This window comes from Staurois parvus, unplaced genomic scaffold (genome assembly GCF_062004578.1).
Source record: "Staurois parvus isolate SC_StPar_1 unplaced genomic scaffold, SC_StPar_1.0 ptg000001l, whole genome shotgun sequence".
NCBI lineage: Eukaryota > Metazoa > Chordata > Amphibia > Anura > Ranidae > Staurois > Staurois parvus.
Genome location: NW_028317797.1, coordinates 6,686,095 through 6,703,585, shown reverse-complemented (window position 1 = coordinate 6,703,585; position 17,491 = coordinate 6,686,095). Strand labels below are relative to the sequence as shown.

Here is a 17,491-nt window from a genome sequence, read left to right as displayed (position 1 = left end):
CCTCCCTAGCTCCCATGTCAATGAATCAGCTAGGAAGGCATCTAATCAAAGCAAAGGGACCAACACTGAAGAAAAGTAGAAGATGGGGCAACACTGCTACAGGGAAGAAAGTCACTATTTGCATACAACAGCTTCCTAGGCTTCAAGGTTCAAGGAAGGTGAACTTACATGCAAGCATGTTTACATGTCTAATGAATAGGAGCGGTAAATGAAGCTCCTGATTACTTTAAAGACAAATGCATGGTGGGGTTGACCCTTTATATACATTCTTAAAAGGCTGGGTGTAGGTAACCTGCTGTTCATTCCATTTCAGACAGAAAATATTCTCAGAATTCCTTTAAGAAACATTTGCATCTATGCACTCACAGAAGACTGAGCCTCCACCTTGACATTTATTGGGCATGGCATGTAGATTAAAGTTGGATCAGCTGGTGTGCAATTCTTAGAGATTAAAAAAGTGACAGCATAGTGAGGAGGGAAGACACAAGTTTTACCTTCAAGTGATACAATATAATGCCGGTGCTTAGAAGATCATCATCAATGCCAATGAGATGAGGCAGTTCAGAATCCAACACGACACCAATCCCTTCTTTCCGGAGAGCCAGAGTTTGCTCCTGCATTGAGATGAGACATCGGATTACTATTTAGTGAGATGACAGCAGGGAGCTGGGTGACCACACCGAAAATTACATTTAAAGCAAAGTGGCAGGTAGGCATTTATTCAATTAAAAAAATAATATTTGTTTGCTTGACAAATGGAGCCGTGGATGCGAAATTGCGTAAATGGATGTTTGTTTATGCTTTAATAACAAAAGCAGGGCTTGCTCATAATGTTTCTGCAGCTTATCCATTTGATGAGGGTTCCAAAACTAATAAAACATCAGTGGCAGGGCAAGCTGTTCTCCATTGTCAGCTTGACAGACATATCTGCCCTTGTCCTGTCATGATCTGTATAAAGGCATTAGGCGAATACAGGAGACTAGCCTTTAAAGAGAAACTTTGGCGTATTTCCAGTAAGTACACATTCTGATTTATTATTTGCCTTAAAGTAATTTTTGACAATACTTTCTAATTGGCTTTCTGTTCTATATTTCATTCTCAGTATTTCATGTACACATTTGTAAATGCTTCCTTAAGTGGTTTTTTGTAGGTTAGTACATGTCATTAGTGTCCCCTGCTTGAAAGTAGTGCTGGCCCCATAAAAGATAAGCAGGGGACCTTTGGTTACAAATGACAAGGAAAAGGCAACTGTACTAAATGCATTCTTTGCTTCAGTTTTGACAAAGAAAAAGGAGGATTATAACAAACAAGACCACAGTAAATGGTTAGCAACACAACATGGAATGTTCCCCTGTGGCTAACAGATGCCAGTTTTCAAAAAGACTCAAAATGTTTAATGTGGATAAATCACAGGACCAGATGGCTTACACCTGAGAGTCCTCAAAGAACTTAGCCATGTTATAGCCAAGCCATTATTTATAATATTTAAAGACAGCTTAGCAATTGGAATGGTACCAGCTGATTGGCAAAAAGCTAACAAGGTATCAATGTTTTAAAAAAGGCCAAGTAACATACCTGGAAACTACAGACCAGTCAGCCTAACATCAATAGTTTGTAAAATATTGGAAGGGATTATAAGGGACCACCATATCCAAACTTTTGCTGATGAAAAGGGAATCAAGTGGAGTACCAGCTTGGATTCATTAAGGATCATTCTTCCCAGACCTACCCATTAACATTCTATGAGGAATTAAACTGTAATATGGATAGAGGAATGTCTGTGGACGTGGTGTACCTGTATTTCATCAAAACATTTGATACAGTTCCCCATAAAATGCTTAATTTACAAAAGGTCTGTTGGTGAATTATGAGGATGGTGATAAATAGAGTATATTCTAAATGCTCTGGAGTTGTAAGTGGAGTACTCCAAGGCTCAATCCTGAGACCAACTCTATTTAATTTGTTCATAAACAATATAGTGGTTGGTATACCTAGATCAGTCTCAATGTTTGCTGAGGATACAAAACTAAGCAGGGTAATCATTTCAAAGCAGGATATAGAAACTTTCCAAGACCTCAATAAAATAAAGGGGCTGGCAACTACATGGCAAATTAAGTTTAATGTAAGGTAAAGGAAAACTAAAAATGTAGTGTAATGCATTTGGGGGGCTAAAAATATGAATGCTAGTTACTCGTTAAGGGGGTAACCGCTAAAGAAATTGACAGGTCCTAGTAGATCATAGGCTCAGTAATAGCATGAAAAGCCAAGCTGTAGCAAGCAAAGCTAGCTGACTATTAGGATGCATTAAAATGGTAATTCCCCAACATATAAAACTATCATTCTATCATTTTACAAAACTCCAGTTTGGCCACACCTTGTGTATACTGTCCAGTTCTGGCCAATCCTCAGGAAGGACGTGCTAGAGCTGGAAAGAGTCCAGAGAAGGGCAACAAAGATAATAGGGGGCTAAAAGACCTCAGTTAGAGAGTAACTACAATCATTAAACGTATTCTTCCTGGAGAGGAGATGCTTAAGTGGAGACATGATAGCAATGTACAGGTATCTAAACGGTGATTCTAGCATAGGGAGAAAATTATTCAGTCTCAGCTTCTCAAAGTTATTATTTTGAACATACAAATTTCAACAAGACACAAAACTACCCAAGTACAAGACCAGCAGTGAACAATTATAGCAGGTAACCATGACTAGATACATAAATTGGGAGGACGATGCAGAAATTAATGGGCATATCTCAAGTATCAGAATGACAAACAAATATTGCATGAATTTGTTCACATCCTATTCAGAGAAAGGGGTTAATTGTACAAAATCCAAAAGTAAAGAATAAAAAGTATGAAGAAAGAATAAAATTTGGAGGGGAGAATTGTCAGCAATGTTTGGTCACAGTTTGCAGGCATTTAGTGTGTCATCTACAGCGTCAAAACTTTAATTTGTGCATGGAGTCGTGCAATGACACTGACTTGTGTGCAATTCATAAAGAATATCATAGACACCCTTTAGTAATCTATCTGGGCGCAACACCAAAAGTGTTGGTGCTTGTGCCCTATTCATGTACCTGTCAGAGAGAGATAAATGAATTTGTCAATGCCTGACACTGGTCAGAATGTCCATACTGGAAACTTTTCCCTCCGTGTCCTCTCTCCCTCCCTGACCACTGAGCCGGTCAATGCGACTGGGACATGGCCGAGGAGTTTACTTCAGGTGTTGGTAATGTTGCCAACACTGGTGCAAATGCTTGCCTAAATTAGGTACAGGTAGTTCGTAAGGAAACTACCATCAGAAAATTGTAATTAAATTGTTAATGAATTCCTGTTTATGCCAAACGTGGGATTATGGGATTTGCTGGCTTCAACGCCTTTGTGTGAGTTTGCTTGGCAGCTTTTAGGATGAAATGTAGAAGCTTGAATTGGGAGTTATTCCATCTCTTACAGTCATGGCCAAAAATATTGGCACCCCTGCATTTCAGTCAGACAATGCACCACTTCACCCAGAATATTGTTGCAATTACAAATGTTCAGGCATTATCACGTTTCTTTCTTTTGTTTGTATAGATATGACACAAAAAAAAAACAAAAAGCAAAATTTTACACATTTAACACAAAACCCCAAAAATGGACTGGATGAAATTATTGGCACCTTCTCAAAATTGTAAGAAATAATTGCATTCCAAGTTTGTGATGCTCCTGTAATTTGTAATTAAACTCACCTATACCAATTAACAGATGCTGACAATATAGAAATCACCACGGCAACCAGTTAAAATGGTGATAAACTGACTCAACCTTTCTGTTGTGTGTTTCTGTGTGCCACATGGGGCATGGGGAAGAGAAAGAGCAGCAAAGAAATGTATGAGGATTTGAGAACAAAATTTGTGGAATAGATCTCAAGGTTACAAGTTCTTCTCCAGAGATCTTAATGTTCCTGTGTCCACTGTGCGCAACATTGTCAATAAGTTTACAGCCTATGGCACTGTTGCTAATCTCCCTGGACGTGGACAAAAGAGAAAAACCGATGAAAGATTGCAATAAAGCATTGTTCGAATATTGGCTAAAGAACCTCAATCAACTTCCAGACAAATTTAAGCTGACCTTCAGGCACAGGGTACAACTGTGTCAGCTTGCACTATATTTCGCCATCTGAATGAAAAGAGGAGCATCGGTAGGAGACCCAGGAGAACCCCAATACTGACACAGAAACAAAAAAAAAAAAAAAAAAAAAAAAGATTGTCCAAACTTACCTAAAGAACCCAAAATAATTTTGGTAAAATGTGCTGTGGACAGATGAAACAAAATTACAGCTTTTTGGTAAAGCCCATCATACCACTGTTTTCAGAAAATGCAATGAGGCCTTTAAAGAAAAGAATACAGTCCCTACATTCAAACATGGTGGAGGCTCACTGATGTTTTGGGGTTGCTGTGCTGCTTCAGGCATTGGTTGACTGTGTGGTAGTCTTCAGATTTCATAATGCCATGCAAAGAATTCTGGGGTGCAATGTAGTGCCCAGTGTTAGAAAGTTGGGTCTCCGTCAAAGGCTCTTACAGCAGTTAAATAACCCAAAGCACATGTCAAAAAGCACCCAGAAATTATTTCAGACAAAAGTGTTGGAGAGTACTGAACTGGCCAGCAATGAGTCCAGACCTCAATCACATACAGCACCTGTGGAGAGATCTCAAAACAGCAGTTGGGAAAAGGAACCCTTCCAATCTTAGAGACATGGAGCAGTTGGCAAGAAGAGTGGTCCAAAATTCCAGTAGAGAGGTGTAAGAAACTCATTGATGGTTACAGGAAGTGACCGATTTCAGTTATTTTTGCCAAGGGGTGTGCTACCAAATATTAAATTGAGGGTGCCAATAATTTTGTCCAGTCCATTTTTGGGCTTTTGTGTGGAATGTGTCAGATTTGGCTTTTTGTTTCTCCACTTTATTGTGTCATTTCAATACAAACAAAAGAAATAAACATGACGATATCTAAACATTTGCCATTGCAACAATTTTCTGGACGAAGTGGTGCATTACCTGACAGGAATGCAGGGGTGCCAATATTTTTGGCCATAACTGTAGGTTTTAAATATAGAAAGGCATACCAGGGTTTTTTCCTGCTGCTCCTGCCCACACATTGGACCTTTTAAAAAAACAAAATGTTTAACCTATGTACAGCATCACAGACGATCCTTGGTTTTATCTACACAGGAAATCATTTGTTATGAATGAATTCAATATTTTTTGAACATTAAGATCCCAGCTTATATAAACCTAAAAACGTATTGTAAAATAAAGTGACATACTGGGTTTTGGCAAAAAAAAGCATGCTAAACACACTGAAGTCTAAACACTTTTGGCATATTATTTAACCGAGCCTTCTTTAAAGATTGAGGAGGCATCAAACATGACTAATTCTGTTTGTTCAAGTAAAAAAGGGCTTACACCATTATCAACTACTGAGTCTTTTATCACAGCAATATTCTCTCAGCAGACAGTCAGGGATACTAGAGCATGACATAAGACGAAGGCTCCACTGAGTACACGGCAAGGCCACAGAAGAGCTAATAGATGCTTTGTAAATGACCTAGTTACATTTCAATGGTCTGGGCATTATTTTATTTGATAGCCTTAATACATTATTAATATAAAGTCCCATTCATTTTTACTATCATCTTAGTGCTATGAAGCTTATCTCTCCATTGTACTTAACAGTAAATTGATTTCCTTACGCACAGGGGCATATCCCGTAAATATGGGCTGTGAAGAGCTTTTATAGTTATATATTATTACTATCATCCTTTATTTAAAAAGCAGCAACATATTAAGCAGCGTGTCACTTACAAAGATTCAAGAGTTGAAGAAACAGATGTATATTTGTTTGCTTTACAGGTGTCCAAACTTTTCTATTAAAGCTGAACTCCAGGCATATGAAACAACACCAATAATGTGGGAAAAAAACTCAGTCACTAAATATATTTTTAACGATATTTCATTTTCAAAAGTAATTTTCAAAATTTTTTAATTGAAATAATACCTGTGATCCAGGTCCTTGTGCAGACACTTTATTATATAGGCCAACAACATTCCACCCCTGTCTTCCAGCTACTCTATGTTATCACCTGTCACATGTGCTTCTGATGGATGCAATAAAAGACCATTGAACATGCATATGTTCTGCTGTTGTCACAATTCGGAATCTAGCCCTGAGTAATGCCATACAGATGATGCTATAGTACATCTACACTCACCGGCTACTTTATTAGGTACACCTGTTCAATTGCTTGGTAACACAAATTGCTAATGAAGCCAATCACACGGCAGCAACTCACTGCATTTAGGCATCTAGACATGGTGAAGACGGCTTGCTGAAGTTCAAACCGAGCATCAGAATGGGGAAGAAAGGGGTTTTAAGTGACTTTGAACATGGCATGGTTGTTGGTGCCAGATGGGCTGGTCTAAGCATTTCAAAAACTGTTTATCTACTGGGATTTTCACTCACAACCGTCTCTAGGATTTACAGAGAATGGTCCAAAAAAGAGAAAATATCCAGTGAACAGCAGCTGTGTGGACAAAAATGTGCTGTATGCACATTTACTGAAAAGTAACATGCAGAAAGCAGGAGGAAACAGAAGGTGCTCTATCACAGTAAGGGAAAGGGAAATAGACCCTAGTTATATTTCATTACTGCTATATTGGATAATGGGATAAAGACCATGACAATGGTGTTTGTAATGGTGCCCCAACAAGCTTACATATTGAAAAAACAAATGCATCTGACAATCAGCCGAAAAGTCTTATGCTTTTTGTTCTGTGAACTCAATGAAAACCATGTGAAAATGTGCACATAGGTGTGAATGGGGTGTCAATATGCAATATTACTAGAAGGAAATAGAATCTCCCCATCATGTGAAATTTACCCACACTGTAGTGTAGAAAATAATCAAGTGTGTTTTCTGGTCCCTTGACACCTCTTAAACAAAGACACTCTGTGAATATGCCTTTGAAGCACAAATTCAAATAATAATTTCCTTTTAGGCTCCATGTACACGGGAAGTTTGGAAAACACTTCTGAGCAATGGAAACTGACTGCTGGAAAACGTAGGTTAAAAAATGTCTGTTTAGCCGCGTTTGTATACTGCGTATGAGCGTTTGCGTTTAGAAGCGGTTTTTTAAGATAACCTCAGGAGACCTTCCACAATGCCCACAATGCACTGAAAAACAGTAAAAAAATTGAACTATTTCAGACATTTTAAAAGGAATTGAGAGAGCAGAAGCAGAGAGAGCAGTATGTGTTGAGATTACCTGTCTTTTCTGGTTGTATTCAATATGGATCCCATCATGAGCATAATGCAGCACGTTCTACCATTTTTTCCTTCACGCAAAACCTGGAACTGACTGCACTGGTTTGCTAGGTCCATTTAAATACATGGAAAATGCTTTGCATGCATTTCTGATGATGAAAAAAAGGCTCTGGACAGCATCTGGATATGGAACAGTTAAAAAACGCTTCTAAATGCAAAAGCTTATAAATGTGTCGTTTAAAAGTGTTTGAAACGCTAATAAAATCTACTCCTGAATGCAAGTTTGTTGCGTTCAAAAAAACGACTGTAAACTCAACTGCTTGTAAATGACTGTAAACAACATAGTGTACATGGACACATAGGAAAACATTAGGGAGAGTTCAGGGGCTGCTGAAAAAAATGCAGAAAAGTTCCTAAACGTGAGTTTCTCAGCTGCAGTGTACATGAACCCTTAGACAGAGCTGGGGAAAAATTTCTGTCAGCCGTTATTGCAATCTAAATCCGTTATGAACAGAAGGTGAAGAAAATCTCTCCTCTTCCCGTCTATTTAATTGGCGACAGGCAGTATAAAAAGGGAAGGGACATTCCCAAAAATACAGAGAGAAGAAGCAATAAAACGTGCTTCTAGGCAATAAAACATTTTCTAATCGGGGCCTGCTCTCTCCACATTTCCAGATCTCGTACTGCTTCTTTTAGTTGTTCTATGTTCTCCCTCGTGTTGATTTTCATGGTGTCTAACCATCCTGCTCTTTGGCAGAATAGCTTCCTTCAACCACTGAACAATCCAAGCAAAATTACCTTCTTAATTATTATTATTATACAGTATTTATAACGCGCCAATAGTTCACTCAGCGCTGTACATTACAAAGGGGGACAGAACATGTGACAGAACAATACAATGCAAAACATGAGGGGATTGAGGGCCCTGCTCTTTTGAGCTTACAATCTAGGAGGGAGAGGAGTTAGATCGCATGACGTATCCAAGATAGGCGAGTCTGAGTTTTGTAAATTTGCCATTCATCTGGTTTTACTGTATGCACAACAGTATTTGTAGTCCATGGAATTCTCAGGAGCCTTCTATAGCACCATAGCTCAAATGCATCAATTCTCCCCCTTTCTAATTTTTTCATGATCCAACTTTCACATCCTGTAGCTGTGTGGAACATGATAGCAAGGACTAGTCTGCATATAGTTGCCAGGCTAACATTCTCACTTTTCCAGATTTTTCTTCATTCACTAGTAGAGTTAGGTTGGTTAACCTTGTTCAGGATTCTATTACATTCTGTGTGCCCCTGAGGGAGAGTTCCATTCATTTCCTGTTCAGATGACAGGTGTTATACAAAAGAATATGTACAAATTTTCCCCTTTTGGGATGAAAAATCCAAAATCTAACAGAAAAATCACATCACCGAAACCTTACAGAAGTTCTCTTCTCAGCTCTATCCAAAGCTAAAAACAAAATAAAACTAGTTTTGGCTGGTTTTAGGCTTTAAAATGAACCACACAGTGGCCCTACCCACTGCACACTTACCTTCTCTTTGGTCTCTGGTAATAACGACAGAAAGTCCTTTGTAAGTGTCACCTCGTGACTAGGACCTTACAAAAGGACTGTTCCTTTCCATATATGACCACACTGAGTACCTGAACAGATGATCACCAAGCACCAGTGCTGTCACATGGATGAAGGTTTTGTGAACCCCCTGCTTACACTGTATTACCAGGTATTTGTTTTCACTCCTGGTGGCAGAATGGGGGACAAAGAGGAGGGAGCACATTTCTGTATATATTTATGCCCATCTATTGGGAAGGTAACAGCTGTGTTATACTGCACAAATGTACCCAATACCATTTATTCCATCTTAGATATGATACAAGACAACTAAACAGCAAAACATTTGTTATTGTTAAATTGAATTCTGTTGTTTACGAAGCAGAAAGTCAATCTTTTTTGTGCATATTATTGTCGACGTGCTTTTTGTTTTGTGTAACAAAGAATTTAGGCTCACAAATAATGTCCCCGTCTTCCAGACTGTTTTTGTGTAATGCAACTTTGCAGAATAAGAATGTACAAGCTCCAACTGGGAAAATAAAATGATAGTGGGAATTGAGAAACACCTGAAAGCTGTCTATTAATCACTGCTTGGCCTGTCACACTGAGCTCCTCAATAGCCCCTCTGGATCGATTACTTCCTCTATATCTGTGCTCCGCTAAGCAATGAAATTTGTCATTTCAAAGCAAAAGAAACTCATATATCCAGACACTGCTCTGTTTACTGGTAAAGTATCCCATTGCAGATTATGAGGATTCAGAGGTTACAGAAATATTTTTTTACTTCCAAATTTTACTGCGAAAGTATGTTCCTGCCTAAAAAAAAAAAAAAAAAAAAAAAAAAAGAGAAAAGAGAAGAGATTGTTGGTATTGCTGATGCTGCAGAAGCATGATATTGAATAGTTAACACCTCCATGATTCACCCTGCCAAGCACAGGAGATATTGCATTATCCACATGATTGGTCATGATAGATTTTTCAGAGAAGCATTGTCACATCAGGTTTTAAAAGCTTTCTCAATGTCTTCAGAAGAAAAGAAACTAAAACTAATCACAGTTTTCCTCCTGGAGAAGAGGAGATCAATACACCATGCATCAGACAGGCATTTCTATGCATTTGTGTAATCTGTCATTTTAGAAAAGTGGATAAAGTTGAGATTATCTGAATAAATTCAGATTAATCAGCTTTCAGCGAATAATGTAAAGTACTACAGGTTTAAAATGATTATGGACTCATTTCCATTTAACAGATCTGTGCTTTCTTTACTGTAGGATTCGCTGTGTTTTAACAACCACCCAAAAATCATATTTTAGAGCCTTAAAGTGGTTGTAAACCGCAGACATGAAATATGAATAAAGCTTATCCCTCTATAGTGTGTATTTGTCTCAGTTAGGAGCACCAAGTGTCTATCTGCTGCCTTGTTCCTCTGCTATCAGCATGAATCATGTCGGACACATTTTTCTGACACCAAGAGAAAAACGGTGACAGGGGAGGGACCTCCATCTGATTGACAGCCTCAGCTCTATTCTTGTGAGCTTTGTGAAGGGGGATGTGTCTCTTCTCTCAAATCAGATCGCAGAGCTTTCCTCACTAAGCTCTGCAGTGTGTAATTTCAGCTCTCCTGCTTTCTGAGCTCTCAGACAAGCTTTATAAATTCAGCACTTTGAATGGGTGTAGGGAAGAGAATACTGCAGACAGACAGGTACATCTTATGTAGGATTTGTTTTATCTCTGTGTATCACAGAGGCCAGTCACTTCACTGAGTATATGTCACTTCACTGGGTATATGTAAGGGTTTACAATCACTTTAAGGCAAATGGGAATTTGTAAAATGCAGTAGCCTTTCGCAATCAATCAGAAATCATTTTACATTGTTAAAGCAGAGTTCCACTCGACCTATCAAAAAATAAAAGTCAGCAGCTACAAAAACTGTACCTGCTGACTTTTAAAAAACAGCCACTTACCTGTCCCTCGGTCCCATGGTGTGTCCCCTCAGCCCGTTTCACCAGCCGTCCTGTATTCCTGGAGGCTGGCATCTTCAGTGTGGGCACCCAGCTGTGATAGCTTGCAGCTTCACAGCCGGGTACCCACTGCGCATGCGCGAGCAGCGCTGTGCTTTGTGAATGGTCCTGTAGTATTCTGGGACCTGTCACGTGTCCCAAAAGACTACAGGGAGGGAGGACACCTTCCGTTTCCAATTGCCTAGGCGATCGGACCGGAAGTGGGAGCGGGTACCTGTCAAATTCGAGTACCCGGTCCCCCCCCCCCTCAGCTCCCCAAAGGTGCCAATCCTTAATGGGGAGCGGGGGAGCAGTCCTTAAAGCGGAACTTCCCCTTTTGGGTGGAGCTCTGCTTTAAGGCTGCTCTAATTGCTGAGAAATGTTTGAATCCAACATATAGAATCCCCATGGCTGTGACAAAGAGATGTGCCGTTCTGCCTACGCAACAGTCCAGTCCTTTACAAAAGAATCACCAAGTGACAAATCAATTTGGCTTGATGATCTTGTTGGTTTTATGGCCAGGGATTTAAACTCTGGTCTGGCAACTGGAATATATTCATAAGCTCGACACCTATCTCAGTCACTGCCTGTTACTCCTTCCTGATATTTTGCTGCACTTTAAACTGCCCAAACACAATTTGCTAAAACATTACTTGCCAGACAGACGTTTGCCTGCATATCATCTATCACCAACATAGAACGCAAAAGAGCTTGATCTTGGGTGCACCTCTCCATGCTGCTGCACATCTCCATGCCCCCTTGCACAGGTGAGCCTGGTGCAGCTTAGACACTACTTCGTTTCTGTATTTGAGGACAACCAATGCATACTGCTGATGACACCGCAAATCTACAATAAGGTGATCTCTGAAAACATCTCTCTTCAGGGAAACCTATCCTGCCTTCAGCTATTAATGGAATCTTCTATTCCTCCTACCAGTTCATCCCCCACAGTTATTACCTTTTGTACCACCAGTCCCTTCTACTTAGATTGTAAGCTCCAAGGAGCAGGGCACTCCTATCCCTCTTGTATTGAACTGTATTGTTGCTGTATTGTCTCCCTTTATTTTGTAAAGCGCTGAGCAAACTGTTGGCGCTATATAAATCCTGTATAATAATAATAATAACTTTATCAAACCGGTTTTGGAAGCTTGATGGACAAGAGAGACACATTTGCTTTCACCCTTTCATATAAAATATATATAATCCAAAAGATAAGGTGCCACTCATGAGGCATGAGAGGTGGATACCTTTTCAAGCCCTGTGATTGCCACCTTCTTTTTTCGATTATATGTATCTTGGCGTTGCTGAGCCCCCGGGCCCATTTTTCTGTGTGCAGTGGCAACCACTGACATAGAAGATATGTCATATACCAGTATGACTGGACATCTCACATTAATTAACAGTTTTACTTGTGTAACACTTAAACACTTGACATTGAAAACATACTGAGAGAACAGAGATCTCATTTGAAACCTCACTTTGCTGAGCAACAAAAAACTGGCAGCTAGGAAATTAGACGCTGCGGCCCATACAATTGTCAATCAGTGAAAACACTTGAAACGGATCAGAAAGGGAGATTAGAAAATTGCAGATTTTCTTCTCACGGCTCAGTGACAAGAAGCAGGTGGTAGAACAGGAGACAACCCAGGCATCAGTAACTCTCTGAAATGAATGTCAATTAAAAAGCTGCAGAGCAGTATCCAAATATCACAAACTGGGTCATCTAAACCGTCTCAACCTGTTATTTTACAAAGTGTGCTTGGCCTCTTGAAAAGCAGAAAGAGAAGGATGTGATTTTAAAAGAAAAAAAAATATGGTATTCGTCAATGAAAACCACCAAACCCTACGGGAAAATGTTATGTGACTGAACCCATGTCAACTCTGCACTAGCATACCAATCAGAGTTTTTAGGACAGGCAGCCGCAAGCCCAGGAAAGGACAAAGTCACGCTGTAAAACTGTTAGAGCTCTGCAAGTCTGTTAAAACAGAAAACTCATGTTTAAAGCACCCGTACACACCGTCTTCCTTCTCTGTCCTTTAGAGCATTTTTATTGCCACATTGCAGAATTCTTCCAGGGAAGGTGTTCAAAAAAAGTCACATTAGGATCCAAACCTGAAAAAGCGTTGGCTACACATACACTTTAATTGTCATTTAGCAACTCAGAGCTGCTGTTCACACAGACACAACAACCACTGAGCAGCCTTCCAACTGCTAGATGACAATGGCTCAGTACATACTGTACATACTGTTTATGCTGGGCTTTGCAATAGCAGAGCATATTTCACATGTGCAGAACAAAAAACGTTTGGTTTCAATTCGTTATTTAAATAAGTTTGTTTGGTTAAATGAGTTTAATTCATTTTCGGAATTTGTTTCGCTATGTTTATTCATTTTCAAAGTCGATTAACCACTTCAAGTCCGGACACTTTTACCCCCTTCCCGTACAGGCCAATTTTCAGCTTTCAGTGCTATCACACTTTGAATGACAATTGCACGGTCATGCAACACTGTACCCATATGAATTTTTAGCATTTTTTTGAGACAGATAAAACTTTATTTTGGTGATATTTATTCACCACTGGGATTTTAATTTTTTTTGCTATATAAATGAAAATGTCCAAACATTTTGAACAAAAGTGTTTTTCTTATAAAATTTTGCAAATAAATAATATTTCTTCATACATCTTGGCCAAAATGTATTCAGTTATCTTTTTAGTAAAAAAAAAAAAAAGTAATAACCCAAATTAGTTTATAACCAAAAATTATAAATTTTTTTACATTTTTATTTTATTTTTTTATATTATTATTTATGTTTTTTTTTTTTTACATACCATAGTGACACTGTACTACTTGTGGGGGGTGATAAAGATTTTTATTTTTTTTTTTTTTTTTACACTGATTGCTTTTACAGCCTTTATGGGATTCTTGCAGCCATTGAGAAATACTGTGCGAGTTGTGATTGGTCAGAGCTTGTCACATGGTACAAGGCTGCTGTGAATAGCCTTGCACCATGTGACCTCTCTGATCATTCACAGATTTCACACGTAGTAAGCAATGATGTCAGAAGTGACATCTTGCTTACTACTCTTCATGTGATCACTGATTTTACCAATCAGTGATCACATGATTAGGACCTCACATAGAGGTCTCATACAGTGATCGGTGTTCCACTGTGTCCAGAAGACTCAGCGGGCGCCGGATCGCGGTGCTGTGCGCACAAGCAGGGAGGCCGTTTATAAATGGCCACCCGCCCCTACACTGCTTCCGTTTATATATAACATTTTGGCAATTTGAATTTCGAAAGACGGTTATATTCTATTCTTTTTTTTACTATTTACTATTCTATTCTTTTTATGCTATTCAAAATTTGAATTTCAGAAGAGTTATATTCTATTTTATTCTACAGGTGAAACTCGAAAAATTAGAATACGTGCACCTTTTTCTTCCACATTTTTGCCTTCCACATAACTTTCTATTAATGTGCTTTGATGCAGCACTTTGGGAACATCCAACTTCTTTTGCAATTACCTTTTGAGGCTTTCCCTCCTTATGGAGGGTGTCAATGATGGTTTTCTGCACAACTGTCAGGTCAGCAGTCTTTCCCATGATTTTGATTCCTACTGAACCAGACTGAGAGACCATTTAAAGGCTCAGGAACCCTTTGCAGGTGTTATGGCTTAATTAGCTGATTAGAGTGGGACACTTTGAGCCGAGAATATTTCACCTTTTCACAATATTCTAATTTTCTGAGATTGTGGATTTGGGGTTTTCATGAGCTGTAAGCCATAATCATCACAATTATAACAAATCACGGCTTGAACTATCTTGCTTTGCATGTAATGAGTCTATTTCATATATTAGTTTCACCTTTTAAGTTGCATGCATTACTGAAATAAATGAACTTTTGCACGATATTCAAATTTTTCGAGTTTCACCTGTATTCTGTTATTTTCTATTCTATTCCTTTATTTTGTATTCTATTCGGTTTTACTCTATTCTTTTTTATGCTATTCTTTTATTTTCTATTCTCTTCTTTTCTATTCCTTTATTTTCTATTCCTTTATTTTCTATTTTATTCTATTCTTGTTTTCAAATTAGAGTTTGTTTTCGAATTTGATTAAAATTTCAGACAAAATGTCTTTTTTTTTTGGATTTTTTAAAATTCGTTACTATAAGAAGGAAATTCAGATACATCTGAATCTCTGAATAATTAAAAAAGTCATTAAACTTTGATTCGGAATGAAACGAACCACACATGCCTAGAGCGCATGCCTCTATGACCCCATGCACATTGTATGCCACAGTTGGGAGGCATTTTTCCTGGCTCCCTCCTGTAAGGAAATATGGGATGTGCAGTAAGCTTTTAGGTCTGAGCTCTTTGGTTTTCCATTTGTGTATCACACGACGTGAAGATCTTGGGGGATTCTGAACATGGCTTTAGTATGGCTATAGGCCTGACAGTGATTAACATCTTGTTCCTCTCTGCTCTTCTAGATAGAGGGTTAAGAAATGTTTTTACGTTTTCGAGAAGTGCTAATTGTTTATGGTATTGGGTATGAAAAAAGAGGGATTATCCCATACTCAGCCATCCCATTACGGGAATGAAGAGAGACTATGGGAGTCTCTGGGTTATCCTGTTTAACACTTGCCCTCCAGAGGATTTTTCCTGACCAGGCCATTTTTTGCATTACAGCGCTGCATTACTTTAACGGACAACTGCACGGTCGTGCAATGCTGTAACCAAATGAAGTTTACATCCTTTTTTTTCCCACGAATAGACCTTTCTTTCAGTGGTATTTGATTGTCTGTACATTTTCTATTTTTTGTGCTATAAAAAAAAAAGTCCGCCAATTTTGAGAAAACGATATTTTTTACTTTTTGCTATTAAATATGTCCAGTAAAAAAAAATCAAAAATCAAATTTTGGCATAAATTTATGCCAAAATGTATTCTGCTACATGTCTTTGCTAAAAAAAAATACCAATACATGTAAAATTATTGGTTTACGTGAAAGTTATAGCGTTTACAAATAAAGGTATATATACTGGGATTTTTTTATTTCTTTACTAGTAATGGCGGCGATCAACGACTTATAGTGGGACTGTGGCAGACATTCTGAAACTGGGGGGGGAACTGACTTGGTGTCACTGACATCCCCAGTAACACCAATACAGTGATCAGTGCTACTGAAAAACATTGCCACTGTACTAATGGCACTGGGCAGGAACATGTGGGGCGATCAAAGGGTTAACTGTTTGCTGTTTTTCTGTAAGCTGTGTGTGTTTGCTTTAGCAGAGCCATACAAAGCAGTGTGCTTACAGTGAAGCAGTGTGCAAGAGCTGGCAGAGGAGAGAACTGTATTGTTTACATACAGTTCTCTCCCCCCGTTGGTAATGCTTGGTGATCACCGCACCACTCTGAATCCAGGCTGAAGGAAATTTGTACTCATAGAAATACAAATGCCATCTCGTCAACCTTCTGAAATTGCTAAGTGCCATAACTAGGAGCCAAACCTGCCAATCTGCACACTTGTTTTAGGCAAAATGCAAAGTGATAAAGTGACTGGACTGGTATGCCATCAGTAGCCTACAGAACAGGTTTCTGGTGTTTCATGGTACAATATAATAGGAGTGCCACAGCTACTTCTCAGAGGGATTCCTCTAAGGGGATTTTTATTTTTTCATAAATGGTCCTAAAAGTACTGTATACATCATTACATTTTTGACACTCTTCCAAATTATTGAGTTCAGCGAAATGTACTGTTAGAGCTGCAGCATACAAAGACATTTTAGACAATTACGTGCTTCCAACTTTGTGTCAACAGTCTGGAGAAGGAATTTTTCTGTTCCAGCATGACTGTGCACATAGCTAGCTCCACAAAGGGTGGACACGTTTGGTGTGGAAGAACTCAAGTGACCTGCCCTTGTTTGAATGAGGATGGAGTGCTTAGTGTCCGAAATAGTGCAACTCTTGGTGTAAGAATATAAACATTTATTAAAAGTGTGTGGATCTACAGATCAAGGCAATGCGTTTCAGGGGAATTGCCCCCCCCCTTCTTCAGGGCTAACGTACAAACACTATACAATCAGTATTTTCAGTCTATGTTTAAAACAAAAATTATACATTATAAAAGCAAACATCTTATATCATGATAAGAACGAATGGTTGTGATATAGGGTTTAAAATATACACTGCTCAAAAAAATGAAAGAAAAACTTTTTAATCAGGAGTCATCAAGTCAATTAAACTCCTAGGATATTGATCTGGTCAGTTAAGTAGGGCGGTTGTTAATCAGTGGCAGCTGCTTTGCTGTTAATGAATTTAACAACAGGTGCACTAGATAGGGAACAATGAGATGACTCCCAAAACAGGACTGGTTTTACAGGTGAAAGCCACTGACAATTTTTTTACCTACTAATCTTTTTGGACTGTTTTTCACTAGTTTTGCAATTGGCTAGGGTCAGCGTCACTACTGGTAGCATGAAGCGATACCTGGACCCTACAGAGTTTGCACAGGCAGTTCAACTCCTCCAGGATGGCACCTCAATACGTTCCATTGCCAGAAGGTTTGCTGTGTCTCCCAGCACAGTCTCAAGAGCATGGAGGAGATTCCAGGAGAGCTGGACAGGGCCGTAGAAG

At 38.9% G+C, this 17,491-nt stretch overlaps 1 protein-coding gene across 2 annotated transcripts in view; it reads right to left on the bottom strand.

Moving 5' to 3' along the window:
* Positions 1-17,491, bottom strand: part of KIF16B (kinesin family member 16B) — a 273,891-nt gene that overhangs the window by 97,753 nt on the left and 158,647 nt on the right. For both annotated transcript variants that reach the window (XM_089691598.1, XM_089692251.1), the window contains exon 13: positions 495-614. In XM_089691598.1, the coding sequence (XP_089547724.1) occupies positions 495-614 (120 nt within the window). The remainder of the gene's footprint in view (positions 1-494; positions 615-17,491) is intronic.